This window comes from Callorhinus ursinus, unplaced genomic scaffold (assembly GCF_003265705.2).
Source record: "Callorhinus ursinus isolate GAN/ISIS: 27379988/994484 unplaced genomic scaffold, GSC_fseal_2.0 scaffold19, whole genome shotgun sequence".
In the NCBI taxonomy this organism is placed as follows: domain Eukaryota; kingdom Metazoa; phylum Chordata; class Mammalia; order Carnivora; family Otariidae; genus Callorhinus; species Callorhinus ursinus.
The window spans coordinates 20,090,074-20,112,911 of record NW_027397081.1 but is presented as its reverse complement, the minus strand read 5'-3'; the positions used below and the strand labels follow the sequence as shown (position 1 = coordinate 20,112,911).

Here is a 22,838-nt window from a genome sequence, read left to right as displayed (position 1 = left end):
CCAACAAAGGACTTATGACCAACTTTTGTAAAAAATTCCTACAACCAATTATAAAAAGACCAAAAAAAAAAACTAAAAATAAGTAAAAGACAGATACTTTACAATGAATGGTGTATAAGGGCTAACAAACACATGAAAACATTCTCAGTATCATTGGTCATCAGGGAAATACAAATTGAAGTCACAAGGAGATATCATTATCCACCCACTAAGACAGTTAAAATTAGAAAGACTATGTGGTATTACTCAGCCATCAAAAAAATGAAATCTTGCCATTTGCAACGATGTGGATGGAACTAGAGGGCATTATACTAAGCAAAATAAGTTAATCAGAGAAAAACAATTATCTATGACTTCACTCATATGTGGAATTTAAGAAATAAAACAAAGGATCATAGAGGAAGGGAGGGAAAAAGTAAAATAAGATGAAATCAGAGAGGGAGACAAACCATAAGACACTCTTAACTATAGGGAATAACCTGAGGGTTGCTGGAGGGGGGCATCGGTGGGGAGATGGGGTAACTGCATGATGGGCATTAACGAGGGCACTTGATGTCATGAGCACTGATGCATCACTGAATTCTACCTCTGAAACTAATAATCACTATATGTTAATTAATTGAATTTAAATAAAATAAAATTTAAAAAATAAAAATAAATAAATAAAATTAGAAAGACTAAAAATACTAAATATTAGAGAGGATTCAGAGCAATGGTATCTCTCAAGTATAACAAATTAGAGTATAAAGTGTTACTGTGTAAATAAAAACATACCAGAATGCTATTGCCTATTTATTCATAATATAAAAAAAAATCAGGAAAATGTCCATCAAATTATGGTGTATAAACATAATGGAGTACTGCTTAGTAATAAAAAGGAGCAATCAATTGATGCATGAAACAAGACAGATAAACATCATGCACAAAAAAACTGCACATAAAAGAATATATTCTGTATGAATCAATCAAGTACAGTAAGTGGGCAGTATCAGTCTATGAAAATAAAAATCATAATGGTGGTTGCCTCTGTGGAGGAAGTATATAGAGAAACAGGAAATAAACAAAAGAGAACTTTATGGGGATATACCAGGGTCTACATCAGGATTGGCAACATTTTTCTGTAAAGAACCAGATAGAAATTATTTTTAGGCTTTGTGGACCATAGGATGTTTGCTGCAGTACTGAAACTCTCTCCCTCTGGAGAAAGAGCAGCCACAGATATTATGTTAATAATGGGTGTGGCTATGTCCAAAAAGCTTTATGAACACTGAAATTTTAATTTTACATAATATTCTTTTGATAGTTTCAGCCGTTTGAAAATGTAAAAAAAAAAATATTAGCTGATGAGCAATACTAAAAGTGTAGTTTTGGGCTGGATTTGGGCCATGGTTTGCTAATCTTTGCTTTGTATCTCTCTCTCTCTCTCTCTCTTTTTTAAGAAAGAGAGAGAGAGGGTAGGTGCAGGGGGAGAGAGAATCTTAAGCAGGCTCCATTCCCAGCATGGAGCCTGAGGGAGGGCTCATCTAATGACCCTCATGAGTTGACTGAAATCAAGAGTCAGATGCCGAACCCACTGACCCACCCTGGTGCCCCATCTGCTCTGTATCTTGATAGATGTACTAGTTCCTCAAGTGAATATATTTATCAAAACTCATTGAATTGTATCTCTAAAACTTGTTTATTTTACTGTGTGTAATTATCTAAAAATGATTATAAAATAAAAATAAGAAAATATGGAAGACTACATGACCCCAAGTGAGCATAATTTTTAAACAAAATAGTACATCAATATAGTCACATAAAAATCTACACAACAAAAGGGATCATGGCTTTTGGAGGACAAGGACAAACTAAAACTGGGAAAGAGTAATTGAAACACATATAACCCGCAAAGAATTAATAACCGGAATTAGAAAGAACTTCCACAGATTAACAGGAGAGGGGCCAACAATGAAATATAACAACAGGCAAAGGATACAAACAACAATTTCTCAGAAAAGAAACCCAATGGACAATAAGCAAATGCAGAGAATTTAAACTCACAGAATTAGCCTGACACAGTGCTCGGGACACCAGATTTCAAGGACTCGGTGCTGTGCTGGCCATAGTTCCGGTCCCCCACTTTCTTAGAAAAAAGGCCCTAAGTAAATTGGGAGGCAAGAAAATCTGGCTCCGGATTCACTTGTGAGATATCCCTGAATGTCCTCATCAGTGAGGAAGGCACATAACTCCAACACTTCCTGCATTTTAGGATCATTGGGGTTTTTTTAATACATATGCAAATGAATTATTCCTGATGAGAATGTATTTATAGTCACCTTTATTTATTTATATTCTTATTTTTGTTTTTTGTTATTATGTTCAGCTAGCTACTGTATAGTACACAATTAGTTTTTGATGTAGTGTTCAATGATTCATAAGTATGAAATTCGTAGCAATTTGTTCACACTTCAACTCATTTTACTTTAACAATGATCCTAGGAAAATGAGTTAAAGTGTGAACGAATTGCTACAAATTTGACACATTGTCATTTGTTATTGTTATTATTATTCCTCTGCTTTGGAAATTATGCAATGCTTCCCTGTTTAGGGCTTGGATTTTCTTATCTAAAATGTATACAAATACGGTGGGTGTTCATCTCTCATGAAGGTATCTCTTTAATGACTATAACTCCTCAGTTACAGAAGAATTTCAATATATTGTCATTTTGGGAAACAGAGTTATTGGTAATGGAACATCACATCAAATATATGTAAAATACACATACATTTCTGCATGCAACTTTACAATCTATTTAGGAATGGTAACATCATCCACACCCATGGATCTCTCACAAATGGACCCACAAAGGGTGTCTTTTCAAATGGCCAGAGAAAAGCAATACATGCTTCTCATGTTGAGGACGGTGAGCTATTGGAGGTAGGCTTGGGGGGAAGCTTCATGTAAAAAAAATAAATAGGGCTCATTTTCTTGAAGACCTAACTGCTTAAAAATGTGATGGTGAAAAAAAACCAGGAATTTTTATATTGAAAATTGCAGATCTAGTAGAAAATAGAATATGAGAGTTTTTAAAAATTGCAGTAACCTTAAACTACCTTTTTCTCTCCTCATGCCCTGTCCCTAGTATTTTCTCATCTGCCAGCAGAGTTACTTAGTGGAAATTTTTAAGAATTATCTTAAGAGCATAGGACCCAGACTTAGAAGACTTGTACCTGAAATCCGCCTCCGCCAGAAAATGCCTGAGCCTTTGTCTTCCACAATTCTATCAATAGAATTACGTAGGGATTCTGTTATATAGATAAAATGCGTCACTAGGAGAAGTCTGAAAAAGGCTGTTCCACAGAATGATAGTCACGACCCTGGTGTGTTAATCATTGTCTAGAATCTGCCTTCAGCCCTGCAAGCTTAGAAACATGATTTTGTCCGCAGGCAGACAGGAAATTGTTCTTTTGGGAATGGATGTCACAGTAACAAAGCTCAACAAGCTGATGTGCATGAATAGAATGCTACCTTTTTAAAAAAGTTACAAAAATTACAAAATCAGGGCACTTGGAGATATTATCAGTCTTCTGATGCAGTCATACTACAGAGAGATCAATCCATTACCTGAAGGCCAGTGTATTAATTCAGAAAGAGAACTGTGTTTGTTACAGGAACTTGCCTAATGCAATCTGTGTGACTCATTCTTTCCCTGTGGAGAGGCCTGAGCGGGAAGCCAAATCAGTACAAAGGCTTAGAGGTTACAACACTGTTTCACTTAACATTTAAGAGAAACCAAGGATAAAAAGTAGAACACATAAATATGCAGGTAAGGAGACCGAATTTGTCACATTGTATAAAATAAGTTGCAACTATGTGTTGTCTACAGGAGACATGCTCTAGATTCAAAGACACAAATAACTTGGAAGTAAAAAGATAGTACAAGCAGGAGAGATGTAGGGCTCATTAATATCAGATGAAATCCATTTCAGAACAAGGAATAGAGTGGGCATTGTTTAGGAAGAAAGGGGTCAATTCTCCAAGAAGAGCTAAAAATATAAATGTGTATGCACCTGATAGAGAATAAAAATATAAAACTGGTAGAAATAAAAAGAGAAATATACAAATCCACAGTTATAATTGGAGATGTCAACACTCCACATTCAGCAATTGATAGAACAGTAGACAGAAAATCAGTAAAGACAGAGAGGTTGGAAAATGGTAACAAATCAACCTGACCTAGTGGACGTTAATAAAACAATTCGTATGACTTGATACACATAATTTTCAAAAGCATATAGATTATTTACCGAGATGAAATGTGGTCAGACCCATGAAAGTAAATTTCATAAATTTAAAACAATTCAAATTATACAAAATATATTATCAGAACATAAACAGGTTAAAATAGGAATAAAGAACTGAAAGATATCCGGAAAACCCTCAAATATTTGGTAACTGAATAATTCACTTCTAGATAGTGTACAGGAAAAGAGAATCACAGGGACATTAGAAAATACTTTAAATTTAATGACAATGAAATTTTATGGGATACAGTGAAGAAAGTGCTTAGAAACTTACAACATTAAATGCCTGTCATATCAAGAAAGAAGAAAGCTCTCAAATCAATGATCTAAGCTACCACTATAAAACTCAAAAAGAGAGAGACCACGGGCACCTGAGTGGTTCAGTCAGTTAAGCATTCTACTCTTGATCTCAGCTCAGGTCTTGATCTCAGGGTCATGAGTTCAAGCCCTGCATTGGGCTCCACACTGGGCATGGAGCCTAATTTAACAAAAAGAGAGAGAGACCAAATGAAAGCCAAAGTAAACAGAAGGAAGGAAATAGTAAAGAAAAGAACAGAATCAAGGAAATTTAGAAGAGAAAAGCAGTAATGAAAAAGACACTAAAAGTGAGTTATTTTTTTAAATTAATAAAATTGATAAAATTCTAGACAGCATGATCAAGAAAAAAATACACATTTAAAATCAAGAAAAAGGGAATATCGGTACACACATTACAAATGTGAAAATGACAGTAAGGGAATACTATGAACCACTGATAGGCCAGGGATCGTGGAGAACTGCTTCACTCTTTTGCCCTCCTTCTAGGATATAAACCTCAGGATCTGTGCCATTTCTTCAGTCTTCCAGAGCCATGTCAGCTAGTGCTCTTACCACAAAAAAAGTGGGGGGTGGGGGCAGGAGAAACTTTGGGAGGTGATAGAGAAGTTTATTACCTTGATTGTAGTGATGGTTTCATTTCATTCTTCCTATTCATCCACCTCTTCAACAAATGGAAGGAGGAAACTTGTTAAATTTGAATTTTAAATAAACAATATTTAAAGCACACTTACATTAAAAATTATATGTTGTTTATTTGAAATTCCAGTTGAACTGGGCATCCTCTATTTTTACATCCAAATCTGGCAACCCAGACTGGTCTGGAACTCCTAAGATCATATGTCCTTTTACTAACACTCAATGGAGCTAAGTAGGTCCTCTTTTTTTTTTTTTTTTAAGATTTTATTTACTTATTTGAGAGAGAGAGAGAATGAGAGATAGAAAGCACGAGAGGGAAGAGGGTCAGAGGGAGGAGCAGACTCCCTGCTGAGCAGGGAGCCCGATGCGGGACTCGATTCCGGGACTCCAGGATCATGACCTGAGCCGAAGGCAGTCGCTTAACCAACTGAGCCACCCAGGCGCCCTAAGTAGGTCCTCTTTTATCAAATTTTTTTAGGTCAAAAATACTAGGTGATAAATTAAGTCCCTTTGAACTCCAAGTTTTTATTTATTAACAAAAAGTGTAATGTTGATACATGGTAGAACATAGATAAACCTTGAAAACATTATGGCTGAGTGAAAGATACAAACATAATGATTCATGCTTGTCTCAGCAATGTCCATACCAGCCAAAATATGGAAAGAGCCCAGATGTCCATCGGCAGATGAATGGATAAAGAAGATGTATATAGGGCGCCTGGGTGGCTCAGTTGGTTAAGTGACTGCCTTCGGCTCAGGTCATGATCCTGGAGTCCCGGGATCGAGTCCCACATCGGGCTCCCTGCTCAGCAGGGAGTCTGCTCCTCCCTCTGACCCTCTTCCCTCTCGTGCTCTCTATCTCTCATTCTCTCTCTCTCAAATAAATAAATAAAATCTTTAAAAATAAAAAAAAGAAGATGTATATATATATATATCTAAAACTCAGCCATCAGAAAATGAAATCCTGCCATTTGCAATGATGTGGATGGAACTAGAGGAGAGAGTATTATGCTAAGCAAAATAAGTCAGTCAGAGAAAGACAAATATATAATTTCACTCATATGTGGGATTTAAGAAACAAAACAAAGGAGCATGGGGAAGGGAGGAAAAAATAAAACAAGATGAAATGAGAGGGGGGAGACAAACCATAAGAGACTCTTAATCATAGGAAACAAACTGAGGCTTGCTGGAGGGGAAGGGGAGGGAAAGGTGGGGTAATTGGGTGATGCGCATTAAGGAGGGCACGGGATGTAATAAGCACTGGGTATTATATGCAACTGGTGAATCATTGAACTCTACCTCTGAAACTAATAATATGCTAATTGAATTTAAATTAAAAAAAGAAAACATCATGCTGATGTAAGAAGCCAGACACAAAAGACCATATATAAAATGATTCAATTTACATAAACTATCCAGGACAGACAACACCATAGAGACACAAAAGCATATTAGTGGTTGCCAGGAGCTGGGGAAAGAGGTAATGGGGAGTAACTACTTACTCCTTTTGGAGTGAAAATATTGTTCTAAAAATAGAGTGCTGATGGATGCACAAATTTGCAACTGTACTAAATACCACTGAATTGTTCAATTTAAAATATGAAAGGTGTGTATTTTTCCACAATAAAAACACAATATAGTTAGGCCCATTTAAACTAAGTTTGTTAGCAGAGGCTGGTCTTTGAGCATTCTCCCTAATACTGCTAAGTTGGTAAGATTCAGCCACACAAATAATGTAACTGTTGGTGGGTTGGGTATCACAATTCAATTAAAAAAAATGCATAAAAGGCATGGACTATGTTTAGGCCCTTGTGCTAAGCACTTTAGGGAATACCAAGATAAAGTTAGTGGTAGTATTAGGGCACACAATCCTATTCTCAGGGCACTGTCCAACTATGAGTTAAATAAGAAATACAAAATAAGTATTATGCATCCTTTTCTTAAAACAGACAAGATCATTAGAATTTTTATTCGAAAGTTAGATATTAATTTTTATGAGGATTAACACTGGATGGCTGAAAGAGGACCTTATTTTTATTTTTGCACTCCTGCTGGCTTTCCATGTTATTTTGTAAAGGCCATTTAGCTTCCCGGGGTCTTACAATTCCTTTGAGAGACACAGGGGCTGTTTTACAGGAGAGTTAAGTTCCATCCGCCTCCAGTTTTCTAAGAGGATATGAGAATCATTTGTTATTTTCATACGGATGGCATATTTCCCACTGATTTTATATGATCTTATGATACTTTATTAAAGTGGATATTTCATAGATATATTATTAAAAACATGGCTCTCTTTCGCACAGTTCTGCTTGTGGTAGAGTGTGTATGCCTGTGTGAGTGTGTATATGTGTGTGTTTGAGTTTGTGTGTGGTTTTGTCATTGTTGTTGTTCCAGGTAATAGTTATAGGGGTAGAACACTTTTAAGAAAAGATCCCTTAGAGTCTTTTAATCACTAAACACATAATATGTGCCTGAATTGTGTATTTCAGAAGCTTGAGGATGAACTGAGCTATGTCTGCACCACACAAACTGATAGAATCAGCAAGTAAACCGAAGATGAATGTGTTGCCCAATTGATAAATGTAGTCATCCCTATTCTCTTTTGAAATTTATTCTGAGGCTCAAATATTTCACCCTGGCTCTGTTGCTCAGATGAACTTCCTGGTTATCAATTTTATTTTTCGTTATGTACTGGGCACACACCGCTCTGAGCAAAGAGAATGCCTGACAGAAATATGATTGGCAGATTTCACAGATGCTTTTTTGGTGGTGAAATTACACATTCAGAACATGCGGCCATTTGGAGCCCTGGCATTAAGAAATTCGTTTTCGATGTTGCATCTTGTCAGAGTCAATGAAAGCTGTTTGAAATTTATCTAAGGCATTTTTATTACTAACACCCATGAGAGGTAAATACTACAAGATTTCACCTTTCCCTTTTAAGGCAGTGATTAGGAGGAATCAATTTCATCTTGGAGGTGCTAGAAAAAATAATGTGAATGGCATATGTGTTTATTTGTAATGAGTGAGTTAAACGTGAGTGTGTGTGTTACACTGATGCTCAGTTTTGCCTTAGAGTACCATTAGAGAGAGTTCAACATGGCATCTTTTTCACAAAAATCCCCAAATAGCCTCACCCAATCCCCAGGATGATCAATCCATTTTGTGCCATTACAAAACTCTATATGACCTATGAATGAAGACCTCTGAGATTAATTAACCAAAAAGTTATTTTTTCAGAGATTACCTAATTTAGGGCATTCTTATAGGATGATATAGATGGTAACAAAAGTTACTTTAAATTTACTTTTCATATAACGATTTTCATGGTTGTAATTTTAGGAAACAAGGAACTTTTTCTGAGTCTTATTGACATGGTATTAATCTGTACAGTACTGATTGTTCATGTGTCATTTTAGAATGAACCTAAAAAGCATACTTTGTTAACTTTAGATATCACAGTATATGGTTGCCAATCACAGTAACAGTGTAGAGACCATGCTTTTCAAAATAAGACCTATTTGGGGACAAGCAGCAGCTTTACCATTAACTAGAAGTATAACTTGGAGCCCATCACTGAATTTATCAACCTTGGCTTTCAAATCTGTAAAATGAGGGACATCCCTACTTCATAAAAATACTGTCAGGATTAAATAGCTGATAAATCCAAAGAATTTAATGCAGAATTTTACACAGTGAAATGGTTAGTATTAGCTATTATCTTATTATCATTATAGCAAAATTTTACTTCCTCTTTTTTTTGGTATCTCAAGCACTCCCTTAATGATAGATATCTTTAGTTTGTCTGTTTCATACAGTTAAATTTAAACAAGTCTGTCATCTGACCTCGGTTATTGAATTTGTCTTCAATCTAATGGAGCATTTTATACTATATTTTTTTCTTTTGCTTAATTGCTTTGACAAAGTCCTGATTCCCAGCAGTAATTACAACAACATTATGATCATTTCTACTTTCCTAAGATCTTTATGTCTTTATTTTACTGCAGGAAATTGGGGACTGGATCTTATATGTTCTCTCATTCTCCTTCTTTTTTTAATGAAGCTTTGTACTAAAACTCTTCTTTTAATTGGTACATTTTGACTAAATTCAAATACATGCTGATGTTGACATAAACTAATTCCAACACTATTTTTGTGTGTGTGGAATCATGTTTAAATTTTTAGCACTTTAGTGAGTTTGGATGAAGATTATCACATGCAGAAAAATAAATAGGATTACAACAAGAAACAGAACTTTGCCCATTTTTTATACTTACATATAACAGAGGTATAAAATAATGTATTATATACATATGTTAAAATAGGTTATTACCATAAACCATATTAACATTTGTGGGCGCTTGCATTATGCAAAGAAAGCATTATGTTAAGCACTTTCCATGAATAATTCCACCTGTTAGCATGCAAGTAGAAATCTCATACATTGCCAGTGGCATTGTAAAATGGCACAGCCACTTTGGAAAATAATTAGACTGCTTCTTATAAAGCTAAATACATATTTACATAAGACACAACAATGCCACTCCTTGTATTTACCCAAGAAAAATGAAAATGTGTCTAGACAACGACTTGTATGTGAATGTGCATGGCAGGTTTATTCGAAACAGTAAAGTAACTGGAAATAGCTGGAATATTGATTAACAAATAAACAAATTGCATTATATCCATGAGATGGCATATTTCTGAACAATAAAAAGGAAGGGACTTCAAATATAGACTAAAACATGAACGAACATCAATAGCATTGTGCTAAGTGAAAGAATCCAGACACCAAAGAGTTTACATTATAAATCTCATTCATATAAAAACTTAGAAAAGGCAAAACATATATATAGCGACAGAAGGCAGATTCACTGTTGCCTGGGCTGGGGGTGTTTGGGGATTGACTGCCAAGGGATGTGCAAGTTTTTGCCTCTAATATCGGTAGGTACATCCTTAAACTTTCACAGTCTTATAGTTAATGATGTACTACTTCTCACAAAACATAGAAATATTAACACTTTGTACTATATACTATATTATATATAATATAGTATATAGTATATATATTAAATATATATTATATATAATATATATTATATAGTAAATATATATATAATATATATATTATATATATATATATATAAAGCATAGAATACTTTATAGTATACCCCCCTAAAAAACACATTTGCACTTTATGGTATGGTTGTTATGTACATGGAACAACTGAAACTTTGTTCAATTTTCTTCTTTCTTTCTTTCTTTCTTTCTTTCTTTCTTTCTTTCTTTCTTTCTTTTTTTTTTTTTTTTTTTTTTTTCTTGGTAGATTCTATAGGATTTTCCACATAAATGATCATATAGTCTGGAAATAAAGACCATTATGTCTTCATTCCTAATGTGGATGACTTTTATTCTTTTTCTTGAATTTTTGCTCTGGCTAGAACTTTCAGTCCAATATTGAATAGAAGTAGGGAGATCAAACATCTTTGCTTAGTTCTTGATATTAGGTGGAAAACATATCAGTCAAGAGATAGAAATCACACAACGATTTGAACAGGGAGAGTTTAATATAAATATTTTTTCATGGAGGATTAAAGTAACAGGAATTTAGCTCTTGAGAGCTTTGGAGAATTCTAAAGAATATAAGACATAAGGAGCAAATCTATGTCTGGGGTGATCTAGAACACCCAAGACAGAGTCTTTCCCTTCCCTGGCTGAGATCCAGAACTCCATGGAGATGTCATTGCCTTGACTTACTATATGATGGAGAAATGACCAAGGGGCCTCCAGTTGCTGGAAATCTGCTCTCCAAGATGCCAAATGTGGGGAAGTGCTGAACCTCAGAACTCCCTAGATCCCAAGAAAACTGCCAGTTGCTGAACATTGCTGAAATCAGGTGCTGGAGAGGCCATCCTATATGTAGGGGTCTAGTGCAATTTCATGACCATCTTGAGCTGGGGTGGTTCTGGGCTGGCTGCATGAATCCAGCCTGTTAGGTGGTCTGCCATGTGGGAACCCCCAGGGAACATGCATGTGCCCTAAGCTGAGAAGAAGGTGTGGGGAACAGTGATCCGGTTTAGGTTGCAGGTTTTTTCTATTTGAAACTCCTGGCAATGTCACACTGCCTCAGTTAAGTGCTGGAGAAAACGCATAGTAGCCAAATTCGGGGCAAAGTTCCACCCTTGTACTGGAGAAACCATGAGAAGCCAAGCAATGGTGGAAAAATGTATGCTCTATAGGATGCTGGCAAGAGAGCCAAACTAGAAACCAGGAAGAAAAATTCATTCTCCCAAAGTGCCTTCTGCTGACAAGACTTAGCACTTTACCAGAGGGCAAAGAAGACATATTTCACAACAATCCCCTCCATTAGCACAGAGCCAGCAAAAATAGTGAAGTTGGAACTGAGAGATAATAAGTCAAAAACTGACCCAGGAAATAATCAGTGTTTCACCATTAGATATGATCATAGCCAAAGATCTTAGTCAATGCCTGGGGCACCTGGGTGGCTCAGTCCATTGAGCATCTGCCTTCGCTCAGGTCATGATCTCTGCATCCTGGGATGGAGCCCCGCATAGGGCTCCTGCCCAGCGGGGAGTCTGCTTCTCCCTTCCTCTCTCTTTCTCTCCCTCTGCCCCTCCCCCCAGATCATTTTCTCCCTCTCTCTCTCTCGAATAAATAAATAAAATCTTTAAAAAAAATAGATCTTAGTAGATGGCCTTTTTACAAATTTAGAAAGTATTCATCAAATCCTAATTTCCTGAGAGTTTTTATCAGGAATGTATATTGAGTTTTGTAAAATGCTTCCTCTGCATCTATTCAGACGATCATATAGATTTTTCTTTTTCAGTCTGTTTATATGGTGAATTACATTAACTGAGTTTTTAATGTTAAATTGATGTTGTATTTCTGGTATAATTCCCAGTTTAGAACAATATATTAGTTTTTAAATATATATTATCAGATTTGATTAGCTAAAATTTTTTATGCAGTCTTGCATCTCTGTAGTTTTATTTTCTTCTAATACCTTTGCCTATTTTTTGTTTTAGGGTAATGCTAGCCTCATATAATAAGTTGGGAACTGTTGCTTCTTTTATATTTTGGAAGAGTTTGCATTGGAATTATTGGAATTGGAATTATTTCTTAAAGAAAATTCAATCTAGAAGGCATCGGGCCTGGAGTTTCTCTCTTGTTTTTCCTTATCAGTCTTATTAACTTTATCCATTTCTCAAAGGGCTAGTTTTTATTTTCATTGACCTCCTTTATTTTCTGTTTTATATTTCATTGATATCTGCTTTTCTCTATTAATTTCTTCTGCTTATGTTTGTTTTAATATGCTTTTCTGTTGGCAATGCAGGTAACTGCTTTGAGATCCTTCTTTTCTAATGTGGTGATTTTAGTGCTGTAAATTCATTGTAAGTACTGTGTTAGGTATATCCTATACATCTTCATTTTATTCAGCTGACAATACTTTCTATTTTCTCTTTAAATTTCTTTTTTAAACCATTCCAAATATTTGGTTATTTTCCAGATTAATTTTTGTTGAGTTCTTAGATCTTTTGACTTATAGTTGCCATCCTATTTTGAAAATTTTTGGTTATTCCTTTGAATATTTTTTCTCTTCTCTCCCTCTCCTCTTTCCTTTGGGGACTTCAATTAAACTTATATTATTAGACTGCCTGTAATTGTCCCATACTCACTGATGCTCTGATCATATGGTTTTTCAATAGTTCTTCTCTCTATATTTCATTAGGTTATTTCCATTGCTATGACCGAATTTACAAATTTTCTGCAGTGTCTAATTTGTTACTGCTCTAATCCAGTGAATTTTTCACGTTAGATACTATATTTTAATCTTTAGAATTTTGATTTAGGTGATTTTTTATCATCCATATTTCTCATAATGCTTATGATTTTCTTTACCTTTTTAAAATATAGGATATAATTAAAAGTAACTGTTTTAACGTCTTTGTCTACTAATTCTACTTTTCTGGGTCTTTGAATATTGACCTTTTAAATCCTAATTATGGACCTTGTGTTTCTGTTTCTCTATATGTCTGGAAAGTTTTTTTAATTTTAATTTTTAAATTCCAGTATAGTTAACATACAGTTTTATATTTCTTTGAGGTGTACAATATTGTGATTCAACAATTTTATACATTACTCAGTGTTCATCGTGATAAGTGTTTTATGCCTGGAAATTTTTTATTCTGTAATGCGTTTAAGTTATTTGGAAAGTTTGATCTTTCAAGGCTTGCTTTTAAGCTTTTTTGAGTAGAACCTGATTAGCCTTATTTCTGCTGGTAGTTTTGTTTCCCTACTGAGACAAAATCTTTATAAATACTCTACTTAATGCCCTGTGTAACACAAAGGTGTTCCACACTTGACGGTGGAAATATCAAACTATTCTTAGCTCTAGTGCATTCCCGGGAGTGCTGTATTTTGATGTATTTTAGAGACTTGGATCTTGTTCTGGTAGGCAGTTATGTTACTTCTGGATCAGCTTAATCAATCAATGTCTCATTTTCAGGTTTCTTTATTATGTGCCTGATTAGCTTTACGTTAGGGCTAATTAAGCCCCCACACACCTAAACTGTGACCTTTTTGGATCTCGACTAAATGTCCCATATCTTCTTTACTTGAGAAGGTCAGAACTTGAATGATTTCTAGGCCTAAGCAAGTACTTGGAATATTTTTACTTACAGCTGCTACTTGTTATAATTGTTTCAGAACCTTTCTTTGCGTAGCCTTGTGGAAGTTTACCCTACGCATTCACAAATTAGTGTTTAGCCATTCACTCAAGAGGATCCCGTGTTGGGGCACCTGGTTGGCTCAGTCAGTTGAGTGTCTGCCTTGGGCTCAGGTCATGATCTCAGGGTCCTGGGATGAGCCTGGCATGGAGCCCCCCACCCCTGTAGGATCCTGGCAGAGAGCCAAACTTTATCTGCTCAGCAGTCAATTCTGTACTGTCAGCCCCTCACTGACTCTTTCCTTACTCTCCCTGAACCTACTTTAGCTTTACTCTTGGAAAATGCTTTGCCAAAGCCTATTCTAGCATAATGACGTGAGGAGTTTGTAAAGTCTGATTCAAAACATAGAGAAGTGGGAACCAGACTGGCCTAGGATGAGGAAAGTTTCACATAAAATATTATATTTTAACTAGGCGTTTGATAATGAGAATGAATTTGTCCAGCTGAAGACTCTGAAGGAAAATGTGTGGTAGAAAGAATAAAGGCATAGGACTTAAGAGAGGCAACTAGAAAAATGTTCTCCCTTTCAAAAACATACATCATCTCATCACCCTTACATGAGGTCCCAAACACAATGTTGTGGCTGGTTCAGTCTAGCAGATTCCCTGACTGAACTCTGATCCCGGAAAGAAGAGGAGAAAGGACTTGCCTTTGCCTCTGCCCCGCCTTCCTTCCCATCATCCTCGTCCTTCCCATCACCCCCTTCCTTCCCATCACCCCTTTCCTCCCATCACCCCCTTTCCTCCCATCACCCCCTTTCTGTCCCATCACTCCCTTCCTTCCCATCACCCCCTTCCTTCCCATCACTCCCTTCCATTGCCGTTACCCCTTTTCCTTTACAACTCACCTCTTCCCTTCCACCACTTCCCTTCCCACCCACTCCCCTTCTCTTCCATCACCTCCTTCTCATTCCCTTCTTTTCTTCAAATTATTGTTTGGATCGGAAAGACACATCTTTCATGCTAAGCTCATTAGGAAAAAGAACAAAGGAATGTTAAGGAGAAGCACTCAAGTCACAGCCTTTTGGTAAGCAGAGAATCCAAAACCATAGAGCAGTAGTGGCTTGGACTTTGCACTGACCCCTGGCTGTGCTGGGGATTTCAAAGACAAACTCAGATTCCTCGTACTGAAAAACAACAGAATCAGTCACCCTTTCATAGACTCTGCCTGTTTAGTCTCCACATTCTCTTTTATCTATTGCCTCAGCTCCCAGGCAGGGACTCTTTCTAGGTCCAAGACTAGCAGACTTTGTGGTTGATCTCTGATTCGCCCATAAGAAGCCTGCCTCAGGTCTCATCCAGAAGCTCTTTCCCTTGACACAGCTTCTTTACATTCCAGTAGTCATGGGACGCCACCAGGGGCCACGGGGTTGAAGCGCCCCCTTTTCAACAACTCCTAGCCCATCAAATGGTGGCTTATCTGATGCAGGCATTTGAGAGTATAATTAGATAATCATGCCAGCTCAAATGAAGAAGTGCTAGAAAAGAAGCAGAGGATGGGGGGCGGGGAACAGGAGAAGAAAACAGAGTGAGAAACAGAAGGACCAGGCTTTCTTGGCAACTAGGAAGAGAGAATCCTTCCTGCATGAGAGATGTGCAGGAGAATTCATTAGTTATGTGACCTTGAACAATTCACTTTATGGCTTCAAACCTTAGCTTCTTTATCTGCAAAAGGGGCATTGATACTATTTGTGCTCTATATCACACAAAAGGAAATACCTTTGCAAACAGTGTGCTGCTATTAAAGCATAGCTACTAGTCTCTATCACTTCTCAGGAAGGAAGGCTACTTGCTGTAGCACCTTCCTCAGAGAATATTTTACTTCTTTATTCCTGAGGCTGTAGATCAAGGGGTTCAGCATGGGGGTGACCAGGTTGTTCAGGATCTGGACAGGTGCATTGAGCCAGGGATTGGGGGTGGGCTGCAGGTAGATGAGGACCACTGGCATGTAGAAAAGCAAGATGGCAGTGAGGTGGGCACTGCAGGTGGAGAAGGCATGGTGCCGGCCCTCTGCAGAGCGGATCCGCAGGATGGAGCAGACAATGCAGCTGTAGGAGGTGAGGATGAGAAGGAAGCAACTGAGGGGCATGAGGCCCACACTGATGAACCCCACCATCTCCAGGGCTGAGGTATCAGCACAAGCCAGCTTCAGCATCACCGGGATATCGCAGAAGAAATAGTCCACCTCGTTGGGGCCACAGTAGGGCAACTGGAAGGTGAGAGCAGTTAGAAAGGTGGCCTGAATGCAACCAAATAAGGAGGTCCCCACGGCCAGGATGGCACACACTCTGTGGCTCACGATCACCGTGTAGCGCAGAGGGTAACAGATGGCGACAAAGCAGTCATAGGCCATCACTGTGTACAGGAAGCACTCCGTACAGCCCAGGAAATGGTAGAAGAAGAGCTGGGACGCGCAGCCTGCGTAGGAGATGACCCGGCTGTTCCCTGAGAGGTAGAAGAGCATCTTGGGGGAACTCACAGAAGGGAAAAGTATGTCACACACTGACAGTTGGCACAGGAAGAAGTACATGGGAGTGTGGAGCTGAGTGGAGGAGACAATCGCCAGGAGGATGAGCAGGTTCCCCATAAGAGTGAAGATGTAGAAGCCCAAAAACAAGACAAAGAGCATGCTCTCCAGGTCCTCGGTGTGTGGGATGCCCAGCAGGATAAGTTCAGCCACTACTGAGAGATTCCTCATCTTTGTCAGATGTTGGACTTCACAGAAGAACATAGGTGTCCAAAGTGTGAAAACTGATGTAAAACTGAGAAACTCTCTGATGGATGTGTTGGTTTCATGCTTGAACAGTCAATAATCAACCTTATGTAAAGGCATTTCTACATAAAAAGATAAAGAATAAAAATTCTTGACTATGTTCTGCAAACTTTAGTTTTGACCAAGTTAAGTTCACTGTATTCTCTTACCCACAGATTATAATTAAAAACTGTGGAAGTGAGGCATCTGGGTGGCTCAGTTGGTTAAGCAGCCCTCTCTTGATTTCAGCTCAGGTCATGATCTCAGGGTCCTGGGATTGAGCTCCACATCAGGCTCTGCACTCAGGGCGGGGAGTCTGCTTGACTGCAGTCTCCCCCTGCCCCTATCCTGCTTGCTCTCTCTCTCCCCGCCCTCTCTCAAATAAATAAACAAATCTTTAAAAAGTTAAAAATGAAACAAAAACTCTGGAGGTGCGCCTGACTCACTCAGTTGGAAGACCATGAGGCTCCTGATCTCAGGATTGTGAGTTCAAGCCCCATGTTGGATGTGGAGATTACTTAAATAAATAAAACTTAGAAAAAAATCCACCCTGGATAAAATACAAAATGCATTTACCTAAAAACTCTGGAAAATAAACAGAGGAAGCAGACTGTGAAAGGGAGAGAAAACCTGGAGAAGCCCACACAGATGTGTTTCTACTTTTTCCTCTTTTCTCTTGTGCTTTTGAGCTTAGAAGGGGGGGGGTCACAATTACAGAATTGTGTGGTGGCTGCTCTAGATGCAGAAATTCCAATAGATAACCCATCTTTTTGACTGGAGAACCTGATAAAAGGTGTTTCCATGATCAAAGAGTGTGAGGAAATCCCCGGGTTGTTTTTTTTTTTCTTCTTCCAGTCCTGCCCCAAGGCAATTCTGTAATTATGTGGCAGCAGTATGAGCAATAAAAATGTGGAGACAAATTCCAATTTGTGGACAGAGGACTCTCACATTGAAGAGAGAGGAAGAGAATATTTGTGTAAAAACAAACATACCAGACTATATATTTATGATGTATTTTGTATGTTTGTTTCACTTTAATAAAGCTGTTAACTTAAGCAAAGAAAGAGAGAAAGAAAATAACTGCAAACCAACATGTAGTTACAGTGCTAGATGCAGAGAAAAATGAAGACTCCAAACGGGCAGTGACATCCTGAAAAAAAAGTCATCTGTGTTTACCAGCAGCTTGTTTCTTGTTACTCACTCTAGACATACTAGAACATTCTCTGTGTGAACTCCTGACTTAATTACACTCTGTCCTTGAAGAAGGTTCATCATAGCATCAGCCTGGAAACCTTCCTCCTTCAGGCAGTGAAGACTCAGAGTTCTCTGATCCTTGACTGTGACAAGGCACAATGATTAATTTGCCCTTCCAGGTACTATCTCTAAGGCAATGAGTCCATGATCCTCTTGATTTCTAAGTCTTTTTCAAGTAAGAGTCATCTTCAAGAACTAAAAATCTAGCAGCTCCCAACAATTGGATCCCAACACTTCAGTGGATAAGAAGCCAAAGTTGTCAGTGACAGGTGAGAAAAAATCTGAATACTCACAGTGTTCACAGGGAACATGGTGGAATTTTCTGCCATATGATAACAAGATAACCAAGTCATGTTCTCTGGTTCCCGGAAGAATACAGCATATCACAGCCACAGGAGCTGAGATTAGGTGTTTAAAAAAGAGGGTGCCAAGAGCATATACCATCAAGACTTGAACACACTCATTCCCTCTGGATCATCTCCTTCAGCTCCCTTTGGGCATTCCTCATGATTCAGTCAGTGGTAGCTCTGAGGGAGCAATTAGATTAAAGTTCATCACATTTACCCCCCCCAAAAAATAATAATAGATACTTTGAAATGAAAAATATCTTCATCCCTTCCAAGTCTGCTTGCCTGGAGAATGGACTCCAATACTGACTTCAAGGCTTCAGGCTAAGTAATTTTTTTGCCTCCCATATTTGCCTGTCTTTACATGTGGCAATATGGCAATACCCTATTTTCAAGTATGTAAACATTTATAGGACTATGTAGATATCTGAAATGAGTATCAGTGTTGTAGACAGGTTATAGTAAATAATAAGGAATTATTATTTACATGTTTTTTTCTAGCAATTGCGCCTTCCAAAACAGCATTAATAAACTAAGTACATTTAAAGAAAGATTATAAATTGGTAGTGTCTTTAAACCATCCCAGATGAAAATGGTTTAATAAAAATAACAGTAATATGGTTTTTTCTTGGGAGCAAGATGGCGGAGGAGTAGGAGACCTGGATTTCATCTGGTCTCAGGAATTCAGCTGAATAGGGATCAAACCATTCTGACCACCTACGAACTCAACAGGAGATCGAAGAGGAGAGTAGCAACAACTTTCTGAACAGAAAAGCGACCACTTACTGGAAGGTAGGACGTGCAGAGAAGTGAATCCGAGGCGATATTCGGGAGGATAGATGGTGGGGGGGGGGGTCGCCATCAGCCGCTTCTGGCAAGTGCTAGAGCTGCGGAGCACAAAATCGGACCTTTTAGAAGTCGGCTCCACTGAGGGACGTCGCTCCAGTGGCTAAGCGGGGGGTGGAACCCTCGCGGGACAGTGTGGTCTCAGGACCCTCGGGGTCACAGAAAGAACGGGGGTGCCTGAGTGCGCCAGAGCTCCCAGGTACCGGAGCGGGGAAGCCGGCTGCAGAGACGGAGCCGAGGCGTGGGCTCTCAGCTCGGGGTTGCCATAAACTGTGATCCACGGCACAGTCAGGCCACTGCTCCTCCAGCAGGGACCCAACAAGAGGCAGAGCCGGGGACACTCCCCTTCCTCCCCTGGGAGGAACGGCACGGGAGCGCACCACAGGGATCTGCTGGGTTTGGAGACTCCACACCAAGTTGGGTGCCAGAGATAGAAATGCTCGGTCACAGGCCGGGTGAGCACGGAGTGCGGCCAGAGACCAGGGAGATGGGAGTGACTGACTGCTTTTCTCTGGGGGCGCACTGAGGAGCGTGTCCCCGAGTTCTCAGCTCCTCCGGGATGGAGATTGGAAGGCTGACATTTTCACTCTCATCCTCCAAAGCTGTACCGAGAGCTTCCAGGGAACAAAAGCTCCCGAGAGCAAACCCGAGCAGCTTGCTTAGGCCGGACCGACAAGGGCGGGGCAATTCCGCCTCCGGCAAAGACATTTGGGAACCACGGCAACAGGCCCCTCCCCCAGAAGATCAGCATGAACAGCCAGCCAAAACCAAGTTTACTGATCAAGGAGAACAGGAGAAATCCTGTGCTAGGGGAATACTGCACATAGAATCCATGGCTTTTTTACCATGATTCATTAGTCTTTCAGAGTTAATTTTATTTAACTGCTTTTTTTTTAATTTTTCTTTTTCCCTTTTTCAATCAACACCTTATCAATCCCTTTTTAAAAAAACATTTTTATTATTAATTTTTAGAGTCATATTCTATCCCTTTATCGTAGTTACCCTTATTTTTGGCACATATCTATATAAGTTGTTCTCTCTTTAGAATTTTGAGATACAGTTTCTTCTAACATATCAAAATATACCCTAAATCACTAGTGTATGGCTTTGTTCTAGTCTCCTGCTGGATCACATTCTCTCCCTTTTTTTCTTTCTTTCTTTTTTTATTAATCCTCTTCTTTCTTTCTTCAAGCACCTTATCAATTCCTTTTTTAAAATCTTTTATAATTTTCATCTGTACATTCATATTCCATCCCTTCAATGTATCAACCTATATTTTGTACATATATAAGTCTTTCTTTCATTAAAATTTTAGGAGGCAATTTCTTCTAACAGACCAAAATACATACAAAATCTGGTGTGTGGCACTGATCTATGCACTAGCCTAATCATATTTGATCATATTCTGTTTTTTTTTGTTTTGTTCTGTTTTTGTTTGTTTTTATCTTTTTCTTTTTCTTTTTTTTCCTCTTTCGTTTTTCTTTCTTTGCCTTTCTTTTCCCCTAGTTTCAGGTCTTTTCTGATTAGTTTAGAGTATATTTTCTGGGGACATTGTTAACCTGTTAGCATTTTGTTCCCTTATTCGTCTATTCTCCTCTGGGCAAAATGACAAAACGAAAAAAAATCACCTCATCAAAAAGAACAAGAGGTAGTACCTTCTGCCAGGGACCTACTCAATATGAACATTAGTACGATGTCAGACCTAGAGTTCAGAATCATGATTTTAAAGATACTAGCTGGGCTTGAAAAAAGCATGGAAGTTACTAGAGAAACCCTTCCTAGAGAAATAAAAGAACTAAAATCTAACCAAGTCGAAATAAAAAAGGCTATTAATGAGGTGCAATCAAAGATGGGGGCGCTAACTACTAGGATAAATGAGGCAGAAGAGAGAATCAGCGATATAGAAGACCAAATGATGGAAAATAAAGAAGCTGAGAAAAGGAGAGATAAACAACTGCTGGATCACGAGGGCAGAATTTGAGAGATAAATGATACGATAAGACGAAACAACATTTGAATAATTGGGATCCCAGGGGAGAAGAAAGAGAGAGAGGGGTAGAAGGTATATTGGAGCAAATTATAGCAAGGAAACTTCCCTAATGTGGGGAAGGACACAGGCATCAAAATCCAGGAGGCACAGAGAAACCCTCTCAAAATCAATAAAAATAGGTCAGCACCCCGACATCTAATGGTAAAACTTACGAGTCTCGGAGACAAAGAGAAAATCCTGAAAGCAGCTCGGGAGAAGAGATATGTAACCTATAATGGTAGAAATATTAGATTGGCAACAGACCTATCCACAGAGACCTGGGAGGCCAGAAAGGACTGGCAAGATATCTTCAGAGCAGTAAATGAGAAAAATATGCAGCCAAGAATACTATATCCAGCTAGGCTGTCATTGAAAATAGAAGGAGAGATAAAAACCTTCCAGGACAAACAAAAACTAAAGGAATTTGCAAAGGCAAAACCAGCCCTCCAAGAAATATTTAAAGGGGTCCTCTAAGCAAAGACAGAGCCTAAAAGCAGCATAGACCAGAAAGGAACACAGACAATATACACTAACAGTCACCTTACAGGCAGTACAGTGGCATTAAATTCATATGTTTCAATAGTTACCCTGAAGGTAAATGGGCTCAATGCCCCAATCAAAGGACACAGGCTATCAGACTGGATTAAAAAACAAGACCCATCAACGTGCTGTCTGCAAGAGACTCATTTTAGACCCAAAGACACCCCCAGATTGAAAGTGAGGGGTTGGAAAACCATTTACCATGCTAATGGACACCAAAAGAAAGCTGGGGTGGCAATCCTTTTATTAGACAAATTAGATTTTAAAACAAAGACTGTAATAAGAGACGAAGAAGGACACTATATCCTGCTTAAAGGGTCTATCCAACAAGAAGTTCTAACAATTGTAAATATCTATGCCCCTCACATGGGAGCAGCCAATTCTATAAGGCAATTAATAACAAAAGAGAAGAAACACATTGACAACAATACAATAATAGTGGGGGACTTTCACACCCCCCTGACTGAAATGGACAGATCATCTAAGCAAAAGATCAACAAGGAAATAAAGACTTTCAATGACACACTGGACCAAATGGACTTCACAGACATATTCAGAACATTCCATCCCAAAGCAACGGAATACACATTCTTCTCTACTGCCCATGGAATATTCTCCAGAATTAATCACATCCTAGGTCACAAATCAGGTCTCAACTGGTACCGGAAGATTGGGATCATTCCCTGCATATTTTCAGACCACAATGCTTTGAAACTAGAACTCAGTCACAAGAGGAAAGTCGGAAAGAACTCAAATACATGGAGGCTAAAGAGCATCCTACTAAAGAATGAATGGGTCAACCAGGAAATTAAAGAAGAATTTAAAAAATCATGGAAACCAATGAAAATGAAAACACAACTGTTCAAAATCTTTGGGATACAACAAAGGCAGTCCTGAGAGGAGAGTATATAACAATACAAGCCTTTCTCAAGAAACAAGAAAGGTCTCAAAAACACAACCTAACCCTACACCTAAAGGAGCTGGAGAAAGAACAGCAAATAAAGCCTGAACCCAACAGGAGAAGAGAAATAATCAAGATCAGAGCAGAAATCAATGAAATAGAAACCAAAAGAACAGTAGAAC

The 22,838-nt window shown here is 38.3% G+C and overlaps 1 protein-coding gene across 1 annotated transcript; it reads right to left on the bottom strand.

Moving 5' to 3' along the window:
• Nucleotides 1-15,752: 15,752 nt before the first annotated feature.
• Nucleotides 15,753-16,685, bottom strand: LOC112840593 (olfactory receptor 10D1B-like). The gene has a single exon (XM_025894012.1). The coding sequence runs from the start codon at nucleotides 16,683-16,685 to the stop codon at nucleotides 15,753-15,755; it is 933 nt and encodes a 310-aa protein (XP_025749797.1).
• Nucleotides 16,686-22,838: the final 6,153 nt, after the last annotated feature.

What these genes read in the sequence shown, in the direction of transcription:
- LOC112840593 (XM_025894012.1), bottom strand. Translation starts at nt 16,685, where the DNA reads ATGAGGAATCTCTCAGTAGTGGCTGAACTTATCCTGCTGGGCATCCCA.